Below are 21,726 nucleotides of genomic sequence, written 5' to 3' on the forward strand. Positions count from 1 at the left end.
CGGTCTTGTCAAAAGAGCTCATTGTGCCGCTGCGGTTTGTTGTGTGCCATGCAGGCCTGAGCCCATAGATGACCCTTGTTGTTTCTGCGCAGGCCTGGGTGAGGCAGATGCGAACCAGAACAATGGCTGCGTCTCGGAGAAGCCGGTGGTGACTGACTCCACGGGCGCTGAGGGCCCCCGCCAGCCCTGGCCCGACGCCAGCACAGCTGACCCCGATGCCGCCATGCCACGCCCCCACCTGGCCCGCCTCTTCTCCCGAGATGCCCCGGGCCGAGAAGACAACACCTTCAAAGAGCGACCCTCCGAATCAGACGAGCTACAGACCATCCAGGAACACAGCGGAGCGGGTTCAGAGTGCGGTTCGGAGAGCCCCGAACAGGACCTAGAATAGGCTAGCTTTTTTTTTCCCTCCCTCCCTCTCTTTTCTCTTTTCCCTCCTCTGTTTTTCGGTCTCTCATTTAAAGAGAGACAAGAACCCCACATTTGACAAGTACAAAATATACTACCAACCACTACTACAACCATGGCATCCGCAAGCAGCTCTGCACAGGCCGCCTTCGGGCTGGGCCGGAGGAAGAAGAGCCCCGGCCTCCTGGATCAGATTGGGAAGTTCTTTGGAGGGGACAAGAAGAGGAAGAGCAAGGTGAGGAAGCAGGGAGAGTCGAGGATGAAAACTCGACCCTTCTCATGTATCTGTTCATTCTGCTGATTCGCTCCCAGAACCACTTTTTACTTCTGATTCTTTTAACAGATCTTGTAAGAATTTGTTGCAACATATTTGTCATATAGATTTGTGTTGGTTTAACTGTCGTTTTTTATGGTGAACCGAAGTCTGACATCGTCCTTTTGATTCACAATAACTGGCTCATAGGTTATTTGTCGACACTGGATAATGACTTTGGGTGGGATTTGTTTTATTACAAAGAGCTGTGATTTTGAATCATTTAAGGATACATTTCTATATTGTTCTGTTTTTTTTCTTTTATTTGAATGGTACTGACATGAGTAGCATTTTTTCTCTCTTCAGTTAAATTTAATATATCTGTTGTAGATGTGATTTGGTGGATTTGTTCGCTGCCGTTATGCAGATTGTTTATTAGAAACGTCAAACTGGAGTTAAGAACAGCCGTGTTTCAGTTCAGGTACTTTCCTTAATGAGGAGGATGGTGATGTCAGAGACGGGGAAATTCACGCCCGGATCATTTAAATGTAATGGTGGTACATTATTTCGGATTCTTGCAGAGGCATTACTCTGCAGAGCTTCTTTGTAGAGTGTCTTTGATGTCTCTGTCTCCGGGGTCATCTTTAAACATCTGTGATAAGTCAGCCACAGGGAGGTACTTCACTGCTGTTTGCACAGTACAGCAGTCAGTCTCTGAAAGTCAGCGATGATCACATTATGCTATGAATGATCAAAGAGATGTATATTAACATATAATGATATGTATTAGAGTAGGAGCATTGTTATCATCCCCTGTTCGGGAATATATATACAAGAGTCTGCATTCTGTAAAGTCAGAACGGGCTTATCTTATCTTGCAGGCAAGTGGTTCATATTAGGAGGCACTGGAGCCTGCGTTGCTTTATAATTACTTTGTACGCTAGTGTTGTCAAGATCCCATCATTTTGATCATTAGTAGATATAAAAACCTTACTGACTTTGACAAAAAACTGTTTTTATATTGGTTTAGTGTTGCTGTGTGTACTCCTGGCACCAGTTTGTCCATCAGTTTTAGACAGACTGGGATCCACTTCCAGACAAGATGGGTTGCCCGGCTCTGTCGCCAGCAGCCATTAAGAACCAGACTGCAGCTCTGGTGGTGGTTCCACTCCTTTTTTTAGTCCGTGTGCACTCAGTGATGCCCTCTGGAGGTGGTGATGAAATGGGGATGCCAAATGTGGTGAAAATATGGAGTTCACAACAGCATTGAAATCTTGGTTATCTTGACAACATTACAGTAACATGCTGAAGCTAAATCCCAAAGCCTCTTGTAGTGCTCTCAGAAAGAGGAAATGTACTGCTCCGTATGTCCCATCATCAGTCTGCTCATTTTGACTGCCGTCTTAAAACACGGCTATCACTGATGACGGATTGAAAGGAGAGCTAGCTACGGTACAACGAACCAAATCCTCTCTGATTATAAGCTTTTTTTTCTATTCTATTCTATTAACCCTGCAGAGCGCTTAATCAGCAGGTTTGCCAAGGTAATTGCAAAGAAACCACTCAACAGCATGCACACGGTGCATTTCCCCCACGCCTTATGTCAACTATGAAAAGGTGTTCAGTGTAGGATTCAGGATAAAAAATGATCTTATTTATGCTGTAAGCTACATGTGCAGACCAGATAGTGTTTTGCTCAAGAAATGTTCAGGGAAAAAATGTCAACAGAACAAATTGTGAAGCTTTCATTCAACATTAGGCTAGTTGCTGTTTGATTTTCTCATTCTTTATGCCATAAAATTGTACATTGCTCTCCATATTGATGACAGGTTTACTATAAACAAAGTTGTACAAATATATATTTATGTATTCACCAGGGGTTTGCCTTCAAAAGATAAGTGTTAGCATCTTTAAGGAACGACCGACAGGTTCGCCCCACCTCCGTTGCCTCTAGCAAAAGATCAACCTGCACTAACTTTCTGCTGCAAACACTTATTTCCCAGCAAGAATTCCTCATGAAGACAGATATTTTTTAGCTTAACTTCTGATCCGCCCTGCCTGTCTGTGTGCACAGACGTTCTTAAATGCATACTTTGACTTCTAGGCTGCAGTATTTTTGGGGAAAGATTGTGTCAGTGTTTTCTGTTGGATCTTCAATATGCATGCTTTTTTTCAGTAATGCTGGATTGTTTTAAATATGTGGCAGGTGTGGAGACATTTATAAACCGATCCCTTTTTCTTTTTCATGTCCTTTGTCTGATTTATTTACATAATTTTTAATCCGAGCCCGAGTCTGGGCTTTGAGAAAATGTTAAGACGGCACGAGAGATTTGTTTCATAAGTCCTCAGGGCACGAAACAACTGCAGGAAATCTGCATTTGAATGATAACGGATGTTTGATCATTTCAAATTACGGAGATATAACGATGTGCTAATTGGAGGGAAAATAAACTTTGCATGAACATTAGCTATTCAAGCAGAAATGTAGACTCATAAAGAACAGATCAAATTTAAAATTTGCATATTAATTTGTTGAATGGCAGACAGAATCAGTCATGTAATGCAACGCAGGAGTGATTACTGTATGAATCAGGCTCCAGCAGAACATTTGAAAACCAAAACTCGTGTGATGCTGTTCTCTAACCCCAGTGTCTTGGATGAGGAGGGGGTGCCGGCGGTGCCTCCCCCCTCACATCAGTGTGCTCACCTCAGGTTCACGTGTCTTTGACCCAGTCAGAGAGTTTGTTTGAACCAGCAGTGGATCGGTGCTGATCCCTGTTTTGTTAACGCCTTTTAACTTTGCAGTGGATACTTGTAACCGTTTGTATCTGTTGTGAAACTGTTGTGACCGGTGACCGGTGACCTGTTCCTAACCCGATCCTGTTCTAAGCTTTTTGGATTATTGCTTGATTAAAACTCTTTAACAACACTCTCAGCGCTCTCTTTGTTTTGTTTTAATGCTCCATGTCTCTCCTTTGGTTCTTCTTCTGTTGTGAAAGTATCATAAATTGTTTTAAAGGACCAGTGTGTAATATTTAGGTGGGGGTCTATTGGCAGAAATGGAATATAATATTAATAAGAAGGTTTTCTTTAGTGTATAATTACGTGATAATTGATGATAATTGTGTTTTCGTTACCTTAGAATGAGACGTTTATATCTACATAGGGAGCGGGTCTTCTTCACAGAGTCCGCCATGTTGCACCGCCATGTTTCAACAGTAGCCCAGAACGGACAAACCAAACTCTGTTAACTTTTCCTGCGCGGGCCGGAGTAGATAACTTTACTCGCTCCCATAGTCACCGCCACTCTCTCTCTCTCTTTCTTCACCACTCACTTCCCACATACACACATACTCTACTCACTGGCTCTGCTCCAGATGGCTCTAGAGAGGGTCATTTGTGTTTTTGCGTCGGCCACCATAGCCCTCCAACGCGCTTGACACACAGGAGACGTGCAATCTCCTCAACTCACCGCTAGATACCGCCAAATCCTACACACTGGACCTTTAGAGCTGGGGCAAGGTACCTGCGGGGTATTAAAGGTATTAAAAAAGTATTGAATTTGATAATCTCAAAATAAGGCCTTCAAGTCCGAGTGAAACATAAGTTAGAGCGTCTTTAGCTTCTGTACTGTGAGTATTCCCCAGTGAAACAGAATATTTGAACGGTGTACAGTTAGGGCACGGCAACACAGAGCAAATTTGAAGATGCAAATTTTCTTCGCCATCGGAAGCAAATGTTTTTTTGCTCCTTCGCTGACATAGAATGGAAGTCAACAGGAGGCAAATGTTAATTTCACGAATGTGTGACAGTGCCTTTACAAAAGGGGTTAAATCAAGTCCTTCGCATTGATTATAACGGGGCTTTGGATGTAGTGCGATAAGGATCCTCCATACACACCACCCTTGACGCTAAAGGTTGCAGATTGATGTATGAATGGGTTTTATGTATTCATGCAACAATATTGGTTGGTACGTAAGCTCACGTAAGATTTTGTTTTACAGGAAGAAAAGATAATTGGATTTTGATATAAAAATATGAATAAATGGATTTTTTTGCATATATTGTTATATAGGTGCACAGTATGACCAGGGAGGTGATTTAAAAGGGTTAAAAAGGCATTTTTCATTTAATCTCGACTTTAATAATATTGAAATTTGTTTAGAAAGTATTGAATTTAGTTTAATCCATCCATCTGTTAATTTGTTTCTTGTCCTTTCGTAGGATTAAAAAAATACCGTAACGTCATAAATAACTGTCAAATGTATAAAATGTTTTTGTGTGTGTGTAACCTTAGAAATTACTCAGTTTTGTTACGACAGTACAGGTACTGTTTACGTCAGTACTTGATCCCTTGACCGGAAGTTGTCAGGAAAGAAAACAAACCGCTCGCACCTTGCTACTAACAAGCTAACGTTAGCTCGTAGCCTCAGTAGGGGGCAAGTTTTCGGTAGTTTTTAGTTTCAACCAGGTCATTCAATTTTGTAGATCCAAAACGTTTTTTAAGGGGAGAGTTAATTTTAGAGAACATTAACGTGTAGTAGTGTCTTGTTGTCATGTTAGGAGGCTAACGTTACAGCGGCCATTGCCATATAGAACAACGGAACGTAAATAACGTCACAGACTGTTTATAGCCACCTTCCTGATATGTAATGTTAGCTAAACTAGCTACCATTAACTAATTCCATGGTGTTTCTTAACTCAGTTACGTTACCAGTGATGGAAAGTAACTAAGTACATTTACTCAAGTACTGTACTTAAATACAAATCCGAGGTACTTGGACTTTCCTTAAAGGTCCCATAACGTGATCATTTTCAGGTTCATACTTGTATTTTGTGTTTCTACTAGAACATGTTTACATGCTGTAACGTTTCCTTTATTTTCCTCATACTGTCTGCTTGAATATACCTGAATTTACCCTCTGTCTGAAATGCTCCGTTTTAGTGCATTTCAACGGAATTGCAACAGAATTGTGTTGCCTGGCAACACTTTGGGACCGTGTTTACCTCCTGTCAGCTGATGTCATTAACATACACTGCAACCAGGAAGAAACTGGGACACATTTAGAATGTTTACGTTTAAAACCGTGTAATGGTCTAAATATTTTATATTTGTGACATCACAAATGGACATAAATCCTGACGGCTTGTTTCAAACGCACAATTTCTGAATACGGGCTGTGTGTATTTCTCTGTATATTATGCGCTTCGATACTTTCACAGTATTTATAAAACACTTAAACCTGCTTCATAATATAAAAGACATGAAAATCTTACTATTTACAATATGGGACCTTTAAGTATTTCTGTTTTCTGCTATTTTATACTCCACTACATCTCAGAGATATTGTACTTTTTACCTCACTACATTTGTATGACAGCTTTAGTTACTTTGCAGACTACAGGTTAATATATAAAATATAATCAATAAATAAATTATTATATTATATATCAGTCAAGGCTTTATTGGTCCCCAGGGGCAAATTCACAAGCAGTATGTAAAGTCATAAATAAATAGATTAAAATCAACATTTACCACCACCTGCAAAATTAACACGATGAACACAGATTTACCACGAGAGAGGGGTTACTGCAACAATTACGCGTCTTTGTCATTTTTCTGATATTGGAGTACACACACACATACCTCACAAAGCTGTTGTGTATTAAATATGAATGTGGATGTTAAAATAAAATGTACTATTATACCCCAGCCTGAACTGCTCTGCTCACAACTGATAACAGCCAGCCACTCTGATTTCTTATTACTTCAATTTTGAACTGATGTTGCAGTTTATCTTTCTTCGATGAGTCCCAAGCAACAAAGAAAACAAGCCAAACGTAGAAAACTTGAGAGCATTTATTCAGGGATCTTGGGATTTGTGTGCAGTCTCAGCCTTTAAGATGATAGACTTTAAGACAAATTGATATTCCAGAGGTCAATCAATCAATCAATCACAAGCCCCATACTGCAAAACAAAAGGGATTATCAGAGAAGGTTTAATGGAAAGCAGAGCTACTGTTTATCTCCACTCTGATAGCACTGAGTAATGGATGACTGGCTGGACTTGTTTGTGTGAGCCTAAAGATGAAACGGCAGGAAGAGAGAATAAAACATCTCTCACTCACAGTTTGTCCACTAAAATAATCACCGCAAGCCAATTGTCCTTGTTTTCTGGAGACGTGATAATTGAGATAGACTTTGCATGTTCATGAGGATTACAAAAGGAAAGAAGTGTTCAACTTAGAAATTCAGTCAATACAGGCCCATTTTGATTTCTATTTAAGAAGTCAAAATGTGTGTCTGTTTTCGCTTAGCTAGATGGACCAAGAAACAAGAACAGCCGGGCACAGGAAATTATTACACGATGAAAACAAACACTGGACAGACATGCAGTTTAATTTAATCTAAAAACAAGCTGCAAATGATTGCAGAATTAACAGCAGGCCTGCTTTATCGGTCACACATGAAAGAAGACAGTGCAACCTCTGTGTATGTAGCCTCTGAGTTCAAGAAATTTAAATATAATATTATTATTATATAATAAATTGTAGGGTTATGTGCTACATAGTAAATACAGTTAACTATGGGAAGCTGAACATTATGTTTAATCATTTTTAAAAAGCAAGGTGCTCTCCAGCATCATTATATATTTTTTTGACAAAAAAATAAACAATTATGACCGCACAATATCTATATATACAGTAAGTATATAATACATTGATTGATACAAGTCATTTTGCCATTAACAAGAGCACAAAGAATTTGAGATGATGTGAACCTTAATTTGTTAAAAACAATAGAAGAGGAATTATCAATTGCCGGACTACCAGACTGCCTTTCCTTCAGCAAAAAGAAAAATATATAATCCTCCTTTTTCTTTTAATTCATCCTTTTTCTTAATAATCCCATAATAATCCTAATGATTTCCATACAGTCTATAAGAAAATTAGTTTTTTAAGCCTCCGCGCCGGCGACAGCCTTGGCCGGACGCATTATGTTTTTGGGTCGTCTGTCCGTCCATCTGTTTGTACGTACTAGTCATTCATTTCTTTTGACAAAGGTCAAATGTCAAGGTCACTGTGACCTCACATCCGTCCCATTCTTGTGAACACAGTATCTCTGGAACACCTTGAGGGAATGTCTTCAAATTTTGCACAAATATCCACTTGGACTCAATGAAGGTTTTGATGGTCAAAGGTCAAGGTCACTGTGACTACACAAAACACGCTTTTGGCCATAACTCAAGACTTCATGTCCTAATGATGACAATTTCACACAAATTTCTAACAGGATAAAATGATGAAGTGAGGACATTTTTGACAAAACATGGATGTAAAGTGCAACTTGACTGGTTGGCGGAGGCAGGGAACCGCGCGGCAGTAATTTTAGTTCTTTTCTTCACCAGTTCTATTTGACAGCAAAGATAATGGTTTCATTATCCTCCTTTTTGTTTGGTATTTGATCTTTCCTTCCGAGGGGAACAGCGAGCTGCAGCTGCCATGTTGGTGTAGCTCCACCGCCAGACAAACTGCTGTGTTTGTCAGCCAAATGGATTGGCCCTGTGCTCCCTCTGTTCATGAATCTGAAAGAGCGCAAAAAAAAAAAAGCAATCCCAAGAATTGAATGCAATTATTACTCCTTTCTTCTGGTTGAGCGAGGATGCACAGTCTGACACTACGGAGCAAATTGTGAGGAAATGAATATGTGCCAGAGTTCCTCTCGTTCAGTGCTGCAGGGTAGATACCTGATCTCTCTGCAGATATCTCAACACAATACTTAAATGCAAGTTTTTGATTTGTTCAATGTTCAGTGAGTGAAGCTAGTTTGAAGTATTTTTGAAGTTGTTGATTAGTGATACTAATGATGATGAATCTCCAGGTCGTCCGCTCTGCTCAGGATGAATTATTAAGCATCATCCTGATTTCTGTCCCGGCTGTGACCTCTAACCTCAGAGGAGACAGTTGTGATCATTAACCTGCACTTTGTGATAAGCTACAGGGCACGAATACCTTGAAGCTCAATCTGTGTACTGAATCCTGATTTCTCACTCATTTCACCCAGTTCATATTCCGCGTGTATTCAGAATATAGCTACTGTATGTATAACAGCAGACACGTCTGAGAGCTGCCCAGCTTAGAGTTAGACGAGAACATAGATAAGCTACCACTCTCATAGCTAATCTGATGATTATGAAGCTGGACCCATGAGATGCGATGCTTAGCTTAGCTTAGCATAAAGACTAGAAACGGAAACAGCTAGCCTGGCTTACTAACAAACATGTTTTAGATTAATTGGTCTTGAATTTGGTGCGTTCACGTTCCCCACAGGATCAATTCAAGTCAATTTAGTGATCCCCTTACTTTTCATGTAACACACCATCAGGTCAAAATTGTAATTTGTCTAGTAGCTTATTTTTCACACACCTGCGCTAACAGAAAAGAGCGGAATTGAACGCGCCATGCACGTTTTACCGGTAGTAACGTTACTATTAGGCAGCGCCTGCAACGGTTAATACAAGGGAAATATAGATTTTTTAAGATGGGACGAATAGTCACAGAAATTATTAGATTTTTTTATAAATAACGACTAATCGAAAAATCGAAAACCATAACTCATCCCTACTAAGCATGTTGCCATGCATTAACATGTAGCTCAAAGCACCACAGTACTGCCTCACAGAGACACTGGCATGGCTGTGTTCTGTTCTGTTAGTCTTGTTTTACCTGTGGACAGAGCCAGGCTAGCTGTGTCCATTCTTTATTCTAAGCTCAGCTAATCTTCCCCTGATTCAATAGCTTCAGATTTAATGGACAGTTATGAGAGTGATATTGATCATCTCAAAAAGCTAAGAAGCTTATTTCCTAGAATGTCTAACTATTCCTTTAAAGACATATTCATGCCCTTTTCTCTCTGCATTGTAAAATAAACCAACTATAATTCGACGTGTAGCCACTTCAGGAAATCCAGGAACTTAATATTTCTTTCTTCTGCAATTTAAATTTCTTGTTATAATGATAAAGATAAAAGAAGTGGATAGTTAGCATGAGCCGTGATTGTAACTGTGGCTGAAGAAAAACGAAAAGGGCACCAACTATAGAAAATCCAAACTCCAGAGGAAAGCTGTCACAACACTGGACACACTGCATATTATATATGAAATGCACACAAATTGTGTGTGTGTGTGTGTGTGTGTGTGTGTGTGTGTTACAGGCAGATGAGCTCTTTGTGTCTCTCTTTTCACTTTCTCTCTCTCACACACTTCAGACATCAAACAGGGATCAATGATGTGGCTTCCCTCTTTTCAAAGATACTACTGCAGTGAAAGTTTGAGAGGAAGTTTGAGAAGCTGAAGGAGGCAGAGGCGTAACATTTACCAAAATAACTAATTAACAACAGAAAACTGTCTCTGCTCAAGATGTGATGGTCTCCATCATCATTAACAGCATGCCAGGATCTAATGGAAACCCCATTTAAATGTTGATGCATGAAATTATCCAATCCATCCTCATGAGAGGATTTGATGTCATCGCTCTCTTTTTTTTTTTTTTTAGCTTTTTCAAATGGAAAAATAAAGACAGAAAAGGTGTTTTCAAGCAGGAGAAGAGATGAGAAGAAGAAAGAACAAATACAGAGGAGAGACTCATTCACATCAAAGGGACAACTGGCGGAAATTGAGAACCGTACCAGCAGAATTCACACAGTATTTGATCTCCTATTCCGTCTCCCGTCTCTTCCTTTTTCTCGTCTCTTTTCCCCAAACAAAAGGCACGATAGCTATTGAAGCCACAGAGCTGGAATACACATGATGACGTCAACAACAGAAAGGCTAGATTTACTCCTAAATCTCCTTCAAATAGTTGAAATAGTAATAGGATATTACGGGGTTTTTTCCCCAAATGGAACAAACCTTCTCTTTGTATAAGCCATGATTGTCCGTCTAGATATCCATTTGGGTGGATTGTGCCCTCGGTGTGAACCTTTCTTTTCCTCTGTGTTTCCTACTCTGTATTGATCTAATTGTTGGTTGGTCCATTTTCACAAAACCTACAAAAGACAGTAAAGGTGACGTATAATCTAACACCACATCCATCATAGTGTGTAAATGGTGGCGGCGGCGGTGGTGGTGGCGGTGAAAGTCTCCCCTCTTTCTGTTCAGGTTCTTTGATGTGAGATAATGGATGTGAATCATCAACAGCTCACACACACACACACACACACACACACATTTTCCTGTTACATTAATGGGGTCAGAGAAAGGGATGAATGAGGTAACATTAACTGAAAAGACTGAACATACTGAGTGGGTGGAAATGAGTTTTTTTCTCCCGTGGGCTGCAGGTTGTTGATGGCGTTCAGTTTTAGAGGAATTATACTTTTCACCTTTTTATGTCTGTGCTGTTTGCATAACTTAATAGAGGGATCTTTTAATGTTCCAGTGGGTTTTTTTTAAAGGCAGAGAGGATATCGACCGAATTACAAGCTCATCTTGACGTACTCTTTGTAAAAGTCTGACTTTGAAGAACTTGCCTGCATTGATTTGTTCTTTGGGATGATAATTACTCTTTGTTCAGATCAAGAACATTGACAAGAAAATACTGACATCCTCAACTCCTCATTTGTTCCATTTTAGTTTGCTTTTAATGACTCGTGTCCAAAGGTTGTTGCCAGGTTGGGATGAGGGTTAATGAGGAGGGAGTCATCTGCAGACGTGAGGCGGCTAGTAATGCTGCTGATTGCATGAATATCTGTGGCAGGATGGAAGTTATCAGGAGATTTTCTACTGAGAAGAGTCAGCAGCACTGATCATGAAAATATATTCATATTCAGAGTCTCTGCATCTGTTCTTCTCTTCTGACTGTGCGGCATGAGTTTTTAAAGACATTCCTACATTAGACTCTAAAGGTGTGAAACAGATGGTGAAATCCGCCAATGGAAAAACATTTAAATGAGCCAAGTTTCTGAGTAGGAATATTTATTTTCATTTTTTTTCAAGTTACAGATTGCAGCATTATGTGATTAAGATATTAAATCACCACCTGTGTCAAAAACACTAACATCCACGGTCTTATTATTATAAATATGAATAATAAATTGTTAACAATTCCATTAAAAAGTAAATAATTTTGTAATTTGGTGTTTTTATTCTCATCGTTAAACAGGTAAGTGGGACAAGCAACGGGGCAACCTACAGAATGTTTTGTATTATTTTAAGTATTCAATTCAGGTAGTGTTTAATTATTTTTTTTTCAGGAATTTAAGTGTATTAAGTATTAATGTTACATCTATTATTAAAGATTTTGAGAAAATCCCTGTGAAACTGTATTTGAGCATCTAACTCTCAAGAGTCAAGGTCAAGTCACATACATTTATTTAACACGTGGGTCTATTTTTCCTCTTTTTTCCTTTCCTTTCCTGTTTCTCTTTTTCCCTCCCAGGGATCTTTCCGAGGTGCTCTCTCTCCAGGCCCTCAGAAAGCCTCTGCAACTTCCCCACGGAAGCGCGGAGCTGAGAACGCTGTGGTCCATTTCTTCCGCACGATCGTGAGTAATAAAAAAATAATATTAGTCACAGTATCTAGGAGTAAGAGTCTGCATCGGCAGTGTCGCCACTGTCCCTGTTTCTTCCAGCTTTTCCTCCATGTTTGTCTCTTTGCTCCTCTGTTACTCTGTCAAATCTCTTTCCTCTCTGTGATTAACTCCTCTTCAGGTGTCCCCCAACCCTCCCAAGTCTAGGGTGAGTCTGCTTTATGTTGCTACTATTGAATTAGAAATGTACACTAGTGCGTGAAATACAACAAAAATAGACCAATACATTTCAATAGTGACAGTAAATATATATATATATATATAGGAACATTTGGAAGCGACAGTCAGGGATTGTACATATTGTGTAATCTGTACCATCACTGAACCTCCAGGATGTGATCCTGAAACTTAAAATGTGTACATTGTTATAACAAAAACATAAAACTAAAATTACATGATTTTTTGTGTTTTGGAGGACAGTAACGTACCCCACTGCACACTCAAATTTGATCACAGTGTTGCTATCAGTTTAGATAAAGGACTTCCTTTGACTAATTATTATCATATTGGAAGGGCATGCTGACAGTATCTGGATTTGTGATTTTTTTATTACGTTTTAAGTAGTGAGTTATTTAATTTGAAAGCCATTCACTGCAAATTTGCAAACATAAGATGCACAAAAACAGCAACATGTGGATAAAGTTTGACAAACGCACATCCAACATACAAATTCAACCATTTAACCAGAGTTCATTTAGAACTTTTGACTGGTAGTGTATTCTCTACATGCTGTATGTCTTTGTTGCTGCTGGATGTGACTAAATTTGTGCTCTTTCCAATGTGAGCACCTGCCTTGCTCCTCTTTCCATCCCCCCACATATCTGCTCCTCTTCCCTCTGCTCCTCATCTGCTCCTGCCCCCCCGTGACCCTGTGACTTCCCCCCCCCCGGACGGACCCTCCTCTCCTTCCCATCCTGCCTTTGCGCTGAGTAAGACACACATTTCTATTTTTCACCCTCTCCCTTTTACCTCTCTTTTTCCTTGTCTCTTGTTTCTCTACACATCTAGTGGAGAGGACTAGCAGCCAAGATAGGCCTGGTACGTTGTTTTAAAAAAACAAAACTGCAAGAACACAGAGGTATCATGCCTAATTAAACCGAGGGGGCAAGTAAGGTCATCCTCTCAAACAGCCTTCGAGCGTGACGCCTGTGGCTCTATTTCCATTTAGTCTCCATCAACCACTTTAGCTGTTGTAATCTGTCCATACATCAGCGATAACGCCCTCATTTCCCTCCGATTTAAGTCCATTTCCAACCACATCATACTCATTCTGTAGCTTTGCAGCCTGGCTTATCCATATCATGTGCGTATATTGTATATTCATGATAACACAGGCCTTATTCTACTCTTCATTAGCCTAGCTTCATTTAAAAAAAATCCTCTGTGAGTAAAGCTGCCTTCTGCTTCATTTGGCGACGTTATCAGCACTTAATTTAGGGCCTTCATGCATGTGTGTGCATGTGTGTGCATGTGTGTGCGAGAGTGTGTGTGTACTCAGACAAAGGAGACTCTCCTAAAGGACTGTATGAAAATTATTTGGGCAGGACAGGAGGTCAAAAAGGGAGTTTATCATTTTTCTTTTGGCTGAAGGCAGGATAGTCTGATTGTTTTTAGGAGAACAGAAGAGGATCTTTACTTTTATTTCATATATATATATATACATATATATATATATATATGTGTTAGCTTTCCTTTGCAATAAAATAGTTAGAACAAAACAATTTAAGTTGCACCATGGTGTTCATAAGGGTGCACTTTGCAGTATGCAGAGGACAACAGCTCTGTCTTTGCATCTTGGTATTAATAATGCATGTATTGTTACACATTAGAAGTTCCATAAAGATATTATAGTTTAAATTGGGGGTACGCAATTAAACGCATATCAATTTCTCACCAATTTATGTTATTTTGACATGTTGATTGGGGGCTGATTCAGTTTTTCTCTAAGTCAAGGAAGGGTTCAGAAGCAATATTAATGATGCTTGGGAATTTTTGACATTTTATACTCTAATAATTTACTCTAATTATTAATTTTCATACAGTCCCTAAGTTTTTCTAAGTGAATGAACCATAGTACATGCGTTTGATGCATATTTGATCAGACATCCGCTCTGTTTGTTTTTTTTCCACTTGAAAGGATGAAGCTTTATAACCATACAAAGAGAGTCAAGCAGCAATGATTTGAAATGTTCCCAAAAGAAAATACATTTGGTTGATTGCATCCAGCGCGAGAAAGTGAATAAACCATCAGTCATTAAGATACAACAGAAAACAGACTCTTCAAGAGCTGATTAGCATTTGCTGTCAAGTGTCAGCACGTGGTGACGATACAGGTTCCAGGCGACTGCCGTATGGTCAAAAGTAAGACTGTTTTGCAACTGTTGGTTTCAAATTCTCAACAACATATGCAAGCAGAAAACTTTTCCTTTTTCATATCAAACTTTGCTGCTCCGAAGCTTTTCTAACTCATGCATAATTCACACAAAATGCTTGGATGAAAACATTGACAGAAATGCAACACAATTATACTGTAGAAGTAAGGCTAAATTGGATTGCACAGAAATCAATACCTAGTTTCCTTGAAAATATTTGGATTTTTTTTGTCGAGCACACCGATCCAGTACTCCTGAGCACAAACCTAGAGAAGGAAGTATTATGTTTTCTCTGAAATTTAAATCTGGGGAAATCCGTAGAAAGGTCAGCCAAGTCTTAAATCCCCAGAGAAACCTCTCCAAGACTCTTGTAACACACTGACTCCTTTTCTTCGTTTCTCTTCTCCCTCTGGCAGGGCGACCAGAAGTCACAGTCTGCTAAAGCCAAGAAGGCCAGTGCAGGGGACGGCAAAGGCACCCTGACTAGGATCTTCAAAATGGTAAAAAAAAACTGCTTGTCAGACACTTTCTAACTTATTTCCCAGTGGCTTCTCTACACTACTTCTCTTTCCTGGAAGTCAAATTGCATAGAAACAGGCATATATCCCTAATCACTTTCTTGCCCCTGTTTTCTTTTTTTGTTCCTGCCTCAGTGATGATATCAGCAGCAGAGTGAGTAACTGATTCGTGATGGAGGGATACTTGAGTTTAACTCACTCAACATTGATATGCTTAGAAGACACCCTAATCTCATTACTACTGCAGCAGCAGCAGGATAATAAGAGGCTTTTAGAGACAAGATTGATCATCGTGCATGCTACAAGCTTTATGCCCGCGCTGATATAATCATGTTGAAGATGGTAGATCCAGTTCTGATAAGGAGTCCAGCAGGGCTATTGCTAACATGCTGTAACTGCTTTTACAGGGGAGGGAGTGGTTGTTTATGCACAATGTATAATATAACATTATTATTATGCAATGTCATCAATCACTCGCCAAGCACGACCGGCTCCTTCAGGTGCTTTGGAGGACTCACAGCGCACAAATGTTGGCTGAATATAAAAGTGATCATTAGGCACACAGTACACAGTACCTGAAAATCATTCAAAGGCCAGGCATGTATAATAGCTATTATTCATAATGAAATAAAAGGTATAGTTAGAATTGCTTACTTCACTTTCATAGTGTGTAATAAAGCATTTACTTAAGTGATTGTGCACACGGAAATATAAAATCATTTGTGAGCGTATTTGAAAATGTTTATAAAATCCAGTAATTGACTTGTGAATAACCCGATTATATATGATATAGAGAAGCTGCTGTAATCAATTATTTTATAACAACAATGGCTCAAATGACAATGTGCATTGTGAAATGTGTCTCGTAGTGACAAACGCTACAGTTCCCGTCAGCTCTACTGAGCATTTTAGTATCTTTCAGCTCATTGTTTCGGTTTTCGGCCCACAACTATATTGTACAGGTTCAGTCTCTCAGCATTGTTTGCAGCAATAGTAGACAGTGATAAACCCACTCACTACCCACCCAGCATCAAATGGTAGACACTGTGGAGCATTTAGCAGCTAAAGATACAGATATTTTCAGTCAGTGGAGACCAAAACAAAGCAAAAAGTAGAATGAATATTGGACTTACATTCACCATGTGTCCAGAGACAAGACGGCAAGCGAATGTTGCTCTGTGTCTGTTAAAGGTGTAAATAGGCAACGTCATAGGGTGCTAATATGTCAATGATGTGTTTACAGCTTGTTGCGCTGCTTCCAAGTCAGTAAATGCAGGTTTGATATATAATTAGACACACAAATAGTCCTCCAGATTCCGAGACCAGAACAACTGACTTTTCAAGTTTAGGTCTTGGAAAATCTTGTCTTTAAATAAAGAGTTAGCTCTGACCTGTTAGCTACATGCTAACATCACATCTGTTAGCTGCTGGTCAAAAGAGAGTAAAGGTAAACTGGCAAGCAGCTTCCGTTCGGAAGTCAAAGTGTAAACACAAAGTTAGTCGGGCATGTCGGTGGTGAAACGTTGGTTTCCCCAGTTTAATATGTACTAGTGTGTGTGAGACAGGGACGTTGGAATCATTGAGTTTTTGGTCAAAAATTAATTAGATCTACAAAGTTTTTTTAACAGAGAAGTACCTCTAACAGGTTGATAACCCCAAGCTTCCAAAATCACCCATTTTGAGTGTAGTGGGCTGATTTAATGGGCGTTATCAGAGCACGGTTAGAAGTAATGACTCTGTGCTCCCACATAGAAAGTTTGTGGGCAACACTTCCTTCAGACTGCTGTATGCTTGACTTTCCAATTTATTCTTCTTGTTGATTTGTTTTCATGTGTCATGAAAAGGAGTGTCTGCTTTCATGCTCTGCCAGTTTTTACCTGTCAGGTTTTAATTAGCCAGCCTCTCTCTCTCACTGTACCTTAGATTACTTAGTTTAGCAATTACTGAAGCTGGAGAGACATCCAAATTTCCCCGAGGCTGCATCCTCATCTGTAGTGGCTCACTTGTTGTCACTAAGCTTCAAGAGAGTAAACAGCTCTGGAGATGACGAACCTCTGGGACGTTTGTTTCAAATCTTTCTGATATGGCTAATTAGCGCTGACTCATCGTCATCACACTAACACTATCCGTTTCATTCAAACATAAACTGGCGCCGCACTCCATACTGAAGTGTGCATTAAGCCATTTTAATTAATGTTTCTCACTTTGTTTCTATTCATTTCCAGATTTTGCTGTATATTGATTTGTTTTCTTTTTCATGGCAGATAATGAATTTAAATGGCTCTGAGAATGCTAAGAACTAAAGCTCCGTCCCCAGCCTTTGTTTTATGAGGAGGAGTAAAAAGCTTCTCACAATATGCATTATCTTCCTCAATGATCCATAAAGATTTGCCTCATTTGTATAATCTTTCTGCCTTTCAGAATCCTCCTCTCTTCCCACTTTTTCATCGTAATGAGAGAATGGGATGGGAAAGAGTACAATAAAGTCTCAGAGACGGCTTTGTGATAAACACGGGATGTCTAATCTGAAACTTTGGGGATAAAAAACAAATGGATAACTGTGAGGTTTACCTCTGAAAGGAGGAAATGCCTGTAGACCACAAATAAAAACACCTTTGCAGGATCTGTGAAGCGATATTTTTTATCTTCGGCATTCCTAACATTTCAGTGATTTACTTTTATATTTTGTTTTTTATCGGCTTCTATAACTATGCATCATTGCAGGCCTGAATATTTTCCACAAACTTAATAACCAGCTTGTTTCTCACACGAAAGGGCTACTCTGCCATGTTAAGTCTTATTATCCAGTAGGAGAACTTATAGCAGCTGAAACGCTGAAATGTTGGTTAATTTAAAGATGTGTGACTACAACACTCAGGCCTGACTGATGAAAGAACTGCTAACACCTGATGAAATACTTTAGTTTTCTTTTGTAACACAGGATGTGACAAGTCAGCCAGACAGCTATCATTGATGATTCATAACGGCCTTCATCAACAGTGAAAACTAAACATTTTCCGTGACAACTTATTGCCTACAATTACCTATTACTTAACATGCTTGACCGCTGTCTACTGATGTGAAAACTCCCGTCATGGACTAAGTGAAATGACTAAAGGGGCCAGACTCCAGAAAACACCAGAGTAGCCCTTTAATGCTGAGTCAGACCCGAGGGAGTGCCATCTCCACACATTCATCACATATGTCTTGTTGTCTGTTAAACAGGGAAGCAGGAGTGCTTCTCCAGCCAAACGCTGAAGTCCCTCTCATCAACCCCTTCCAACAGCACGAGGGCAGACGTTCAACATCGCGGGACTAAAGTGGGGAAAAAGAGGAAGAAAAGGAGGAAATCTTGTCACCCCCTAACTTCACCCTCCCCCTCCACCTCTGATAACACTCTTAACATACGCTAAATCCTTCATTACCTCCCCATCCCTTTGGCTGGTAGATAGCGACACAATCTGTTTCCCCCCCCTCCCCTGCATGCGTTGTGCTGAGTCTGTGCAGTCGTCATCATTAGCATGAACTTTTTGCTGAAGTTGATCCCGAAGCCGCTCACATGTGCAGCCCGAATGACCCCCCTGACCTCCCCCCGCAATGGCTCTCTCTACTTGTGCTTGAGTTTTCTGTGGACGTCTTGAACGGTTCCTCTAACAAAATAGGTGGCTAAACCGAAGCACACCTGGAGCAGTTGAAGGATTACGGCCGGTGCAAGTCCGACTGACTTGACCGTCATTGCCGCTTGCCGATTGTGTGAAAATGCCGGGGTGTTTCTGTTTTTTTTAAAAAGAGCGGTTTTCTGTCTCGTCACACTGTCTTTGTCGTTCCCACAAACCTTTTCTGTGAACCCAAACATAAACCCGTGTTTAACAGATTTCACATTCTTACGAGAGCCATTTGGTCACAGTGTGTCTTCATTCAACCTTTGTGTCTTAGCTGTAGTTAAGTGTCCTGTCGTAAATGTTATGTCGATCTATGTTTGTCATTAGGGCCTGATTAAGGCTGGCTGTGGTTTTTGCGGTAAAAAAAATTTAATTTCTAAACCTTCTAAATCACATTTTCTGCAATAGTCACTGAAAAAAAATACACAAATAAATTTCTAACGTATCATTTCTTTCTCAGTCCCTGAGATAATGGTATACACTAATAATGATGCCAGATTCAGACCTTTCCTCTTCGCTTTAGTGTAGTCTCTCCTTTGTCTTCGCTGTTTCTATCTCACGCACGGCACACATACTGTAAATTAAATTCACAAAATGCCTCGCTCAACAAGCAAGTGCCTTTCCTCCCGACTACCAAAACAACATGCTGTGTTGCCTTTCTTGTGGATAATTTAAAAAAACACACAAACACAATTTCAAAAAAGGTGCTCTGTAACTAACTTTAGTGACACATTATAAAGTGTTTCTTGGGAATGTGTAAGTTGCAAGTTTTCTGAAAAAAAAAAAAATTAAAATAAGCTCAGCACTTCCACTTGTGCTGTTCAAAACATCCATCTTCCACATGTGTTTAAAAAGCATGCGTGTGTGATCTCTATAGCGTTCATCTCTCCCACTGTTTGCGTGTGCTTGAGCCTCGTGAGTGCTGTGTAGTGTTTTTTTCTGAATGGACCCTGTGGATGAATGTAAAGATCCTCTTCATTATTGTATGTGTAATAAAACATGACCCAGCCACTTAACTGAGAATAAAAAATAAAAATTATAAAACTACTCTCTACGTTGTGTAGTGTGTGTTTTTGTCTGGCGTGGCACGACCAACTGCAAATGACTCATTCAAAAAAAAAAGGGGGAGAGAGAAGTGATGTTATTGGGTCAGGTCACAGCATCGCTGCAGGCAAATGTACCACCGTTTCTTTCATAAAGCCAGAATTCATGACTCATTTGGTAATCATTATTCATGCAGAGCTTTCCGAGCTACTCATGACTGGAGCAGATGGAGCACCATTCACTATTCAAGTACAATCACACAGAGTATATTATATATTTTCAAGTCATGTTGAAATGATAAAGAAGGCTGGCTGTGAATGAGACGCGCACAAAGGGAATTACCTAATATTTTACCTAACAAAGTCTTTTTCATTCCTTTTAAATAAACATCTGTTCCCACATAACAATTTGTGTTGATAAACCTGAATCAGAGGGAATGCATACTGACATGCATTCGCTAAATAAACACTTTGTGAATGGACAAATGTCCAAGATGTACGAATCAAACGCAGGTTCCGCTCAGGGTTGTGTGTTGTCACCCCTCCTATTTATCATGTACGCCGAAGACACTGTCCTGTTATCTTTACTTCAAGGCTCAGACGCTAATCATGGTTCTGCATTACATTTGTCTGTTAAATGGTGCGATGATAACTATCTTGATCTCAATGTTTCCAAAACAAAGGAAATGATCATTGACTTCAGACGCAATACTGAACACAAAGTTAGTGTCATAAATGGTGAAGATGTTCAGATCGTGGAGTCGTATAAATACCTTGGAACTGTGTTTGATTGTAAACTGAGGTTTCATACGGAGTCTATCGTCAAACAAGGTCAACAGAGAATCTATTTAATGAGGAAGCTGAACTCTTTTGATGTCAGCAAGAGGATCTTAATTAACTTTTATTGTTCTTTTATCGAAAGTCTTCTAACCTTTTCTTTTATTTGTCGGTTCAGCGGCTTAACCATTAAGGACAAAAACAGCCTGTATAGCATCGTTAAGGTTCTCTCCAAGCTTACTGGAGTCACACAAAGAGACTTGTAGCAGTAATCAGGCGGTAAAGAAGGCAAAGAATATTATCAGCCAACCTCTTCATGTTCTGTCTCATGAGTTCTCATGAGGCCTTTAGGCCGCCGTTATCAGGCACCTCTGAGGAGAACTAACCATTACTCCAAATCTTTTATTCCTTCTGCCATCAGGTTATTAAACTCAGACGGGAATCATTTCACGTAAGATTTTTTAATGACAGTTCCCTTACATGACAAATCATGTAACAATGTCTATTTATTATCTATTCGTTTTCTCTTTTTAATTGCTATTTAATATATTTTATTAATCTGAATGTGAGGTGAACTTTAAGAAATGATTCCATTAAATCCCAGGCTGGTTTGAGTAACAGGTCTATGAGTTTGAAGCCTTATCAGACACCAAAACACAGCACAGTGGTTCATAAAACTATGGGACAGGATTTTATAACCCTGGGAAGTTATTACGACTGTACGTCTTTTTTTCAACGATCGTGAGATAAACCATAGAAATGCAGTATTCACATTACAAGGCCACAAGTGTGATTTTGCATGTATTTGTTAGGCTTGCAAAAGTTGAGTCAGTTTCAACTTTTTTTTTGCCAGATGGCTCTGTGTTTAATTGCTGTGCTGGCAGCATTCAAATGAATGGGGAGGCTGTGTTTACACACTGGGTTAATGCTGATCTGAACAACAAATTGTGACGTCATGTGCTGAGCCAGGCTAGCCGTTTCCCTTTACTTCCAGTCTTTATGTTAAGCTATGCTAATCACCTGTAAGTGTAGTTTTCTTGAAACAAACAGTTATATTTACATTTACTCACATTTACTTCTTCATAAAACATTTGTAGAGGCAAT

At 39.6% G+C, this 21,726-nt stretch overlaps 2 protein-coding genes across 8 annotated transcripts in view; both read left to right on the forward strand.

The window, feature by feature from the left end:
• LOC119496528 (myelin basic protein-like) overlaps positions 1 to 498 on the forward strand; it is a 52,076-nt gene extending 51,578 nt beyond the window's left edge. Inside the window, exon 4 of the mRNA XM_037783908.1 lies at positions 93 to 498. Coding sequence (XP_037639836.1) covers positions 93 to 391 — 299 coding nt within the window. The 3' untranslated portion in view covers positions 392 to 498. The remainder of the gene's footprint in view (positions 1 to 92) is intronic.
• Positions 372 to 19,849, forward strand: LOC119496529 (myelin basic protein-like). 7 transcript variants are annotated; one of them, XM_037783911.1, is made up of 7 exons: positions 372 to 643; positions 12,101 to 12,205; positions 12,372 to 12,398; positions 13,259 to 13,288; positions 15,039 to 15,122; positions 15,276 to 15,294; positions 18,366 to 19,849. In XM_037783911.1, the coding sequence occupies exons 1-6, from the start codon at positions 524 to 526 to the stop codon at positions 15,276 to 15,278; spliced, it is 369 nt and encodes a 122-aa protein (XP_037639839.1). In that variant the 5' UTR covers positions 372 to 523; the 3' UTR covers positions 15,279 to 15,294; positions 18,366 to 19,849. The 7 variants fall into 7 exon arrangements, with proteins under 7 accessions (XP_037639839.1, XP_037639838.1, XP_037639843.1 ...); XM_037783910.1 differs by lacking the exon at positions 15,276 to 15,294; XM_037783915.1 differs by lacking the exon at positions 13,259 to 13,288.
• Positions 19,850 to 21,726: the final 1,877 nt, after the last annotated feature.

This window comes from Sebastes umbrosus, chromosome 11 (genome assembly GCF_015220745.1).
Source record: "Sebastes umbrosus isolate fSebUmb1 chromosome 11, fSebUmb1.pri, whole genome shotgun sequence".
In the NCBI taxonomy this organism is placed as follows: Eukaryota; Metazoa; Chordata; class Actinopteri; order Perciformes; family Sebastidae; genus Sebastes; species Sebastes umbrosus.

Bases quoted from the DNA above. Each gene is read 5' to 3' on its own strand.
- LOC119496529 (XM_037783910.1), top strand. From the start codon at position 524: ATGGCATCCGCAAGCAGCTCTGCACAGGCCGCCTTCGGGCTGGGCCGG. The intron at 12,206-12,371 runs GTGAGTAATAAA...ACTCCTCTTCAG, and splicing joins TCCATTTCTTCCGCACGATC to GTGTCCCCCAACCCTCCCAA. The intron at 15,123-18,365 runs GTAAAAAAAAAC...TCTGTTAAACAG, and splicing joins TGACTAGGATCTTCAAAATG to GGAAGCAGGAGTGCTTCTCC.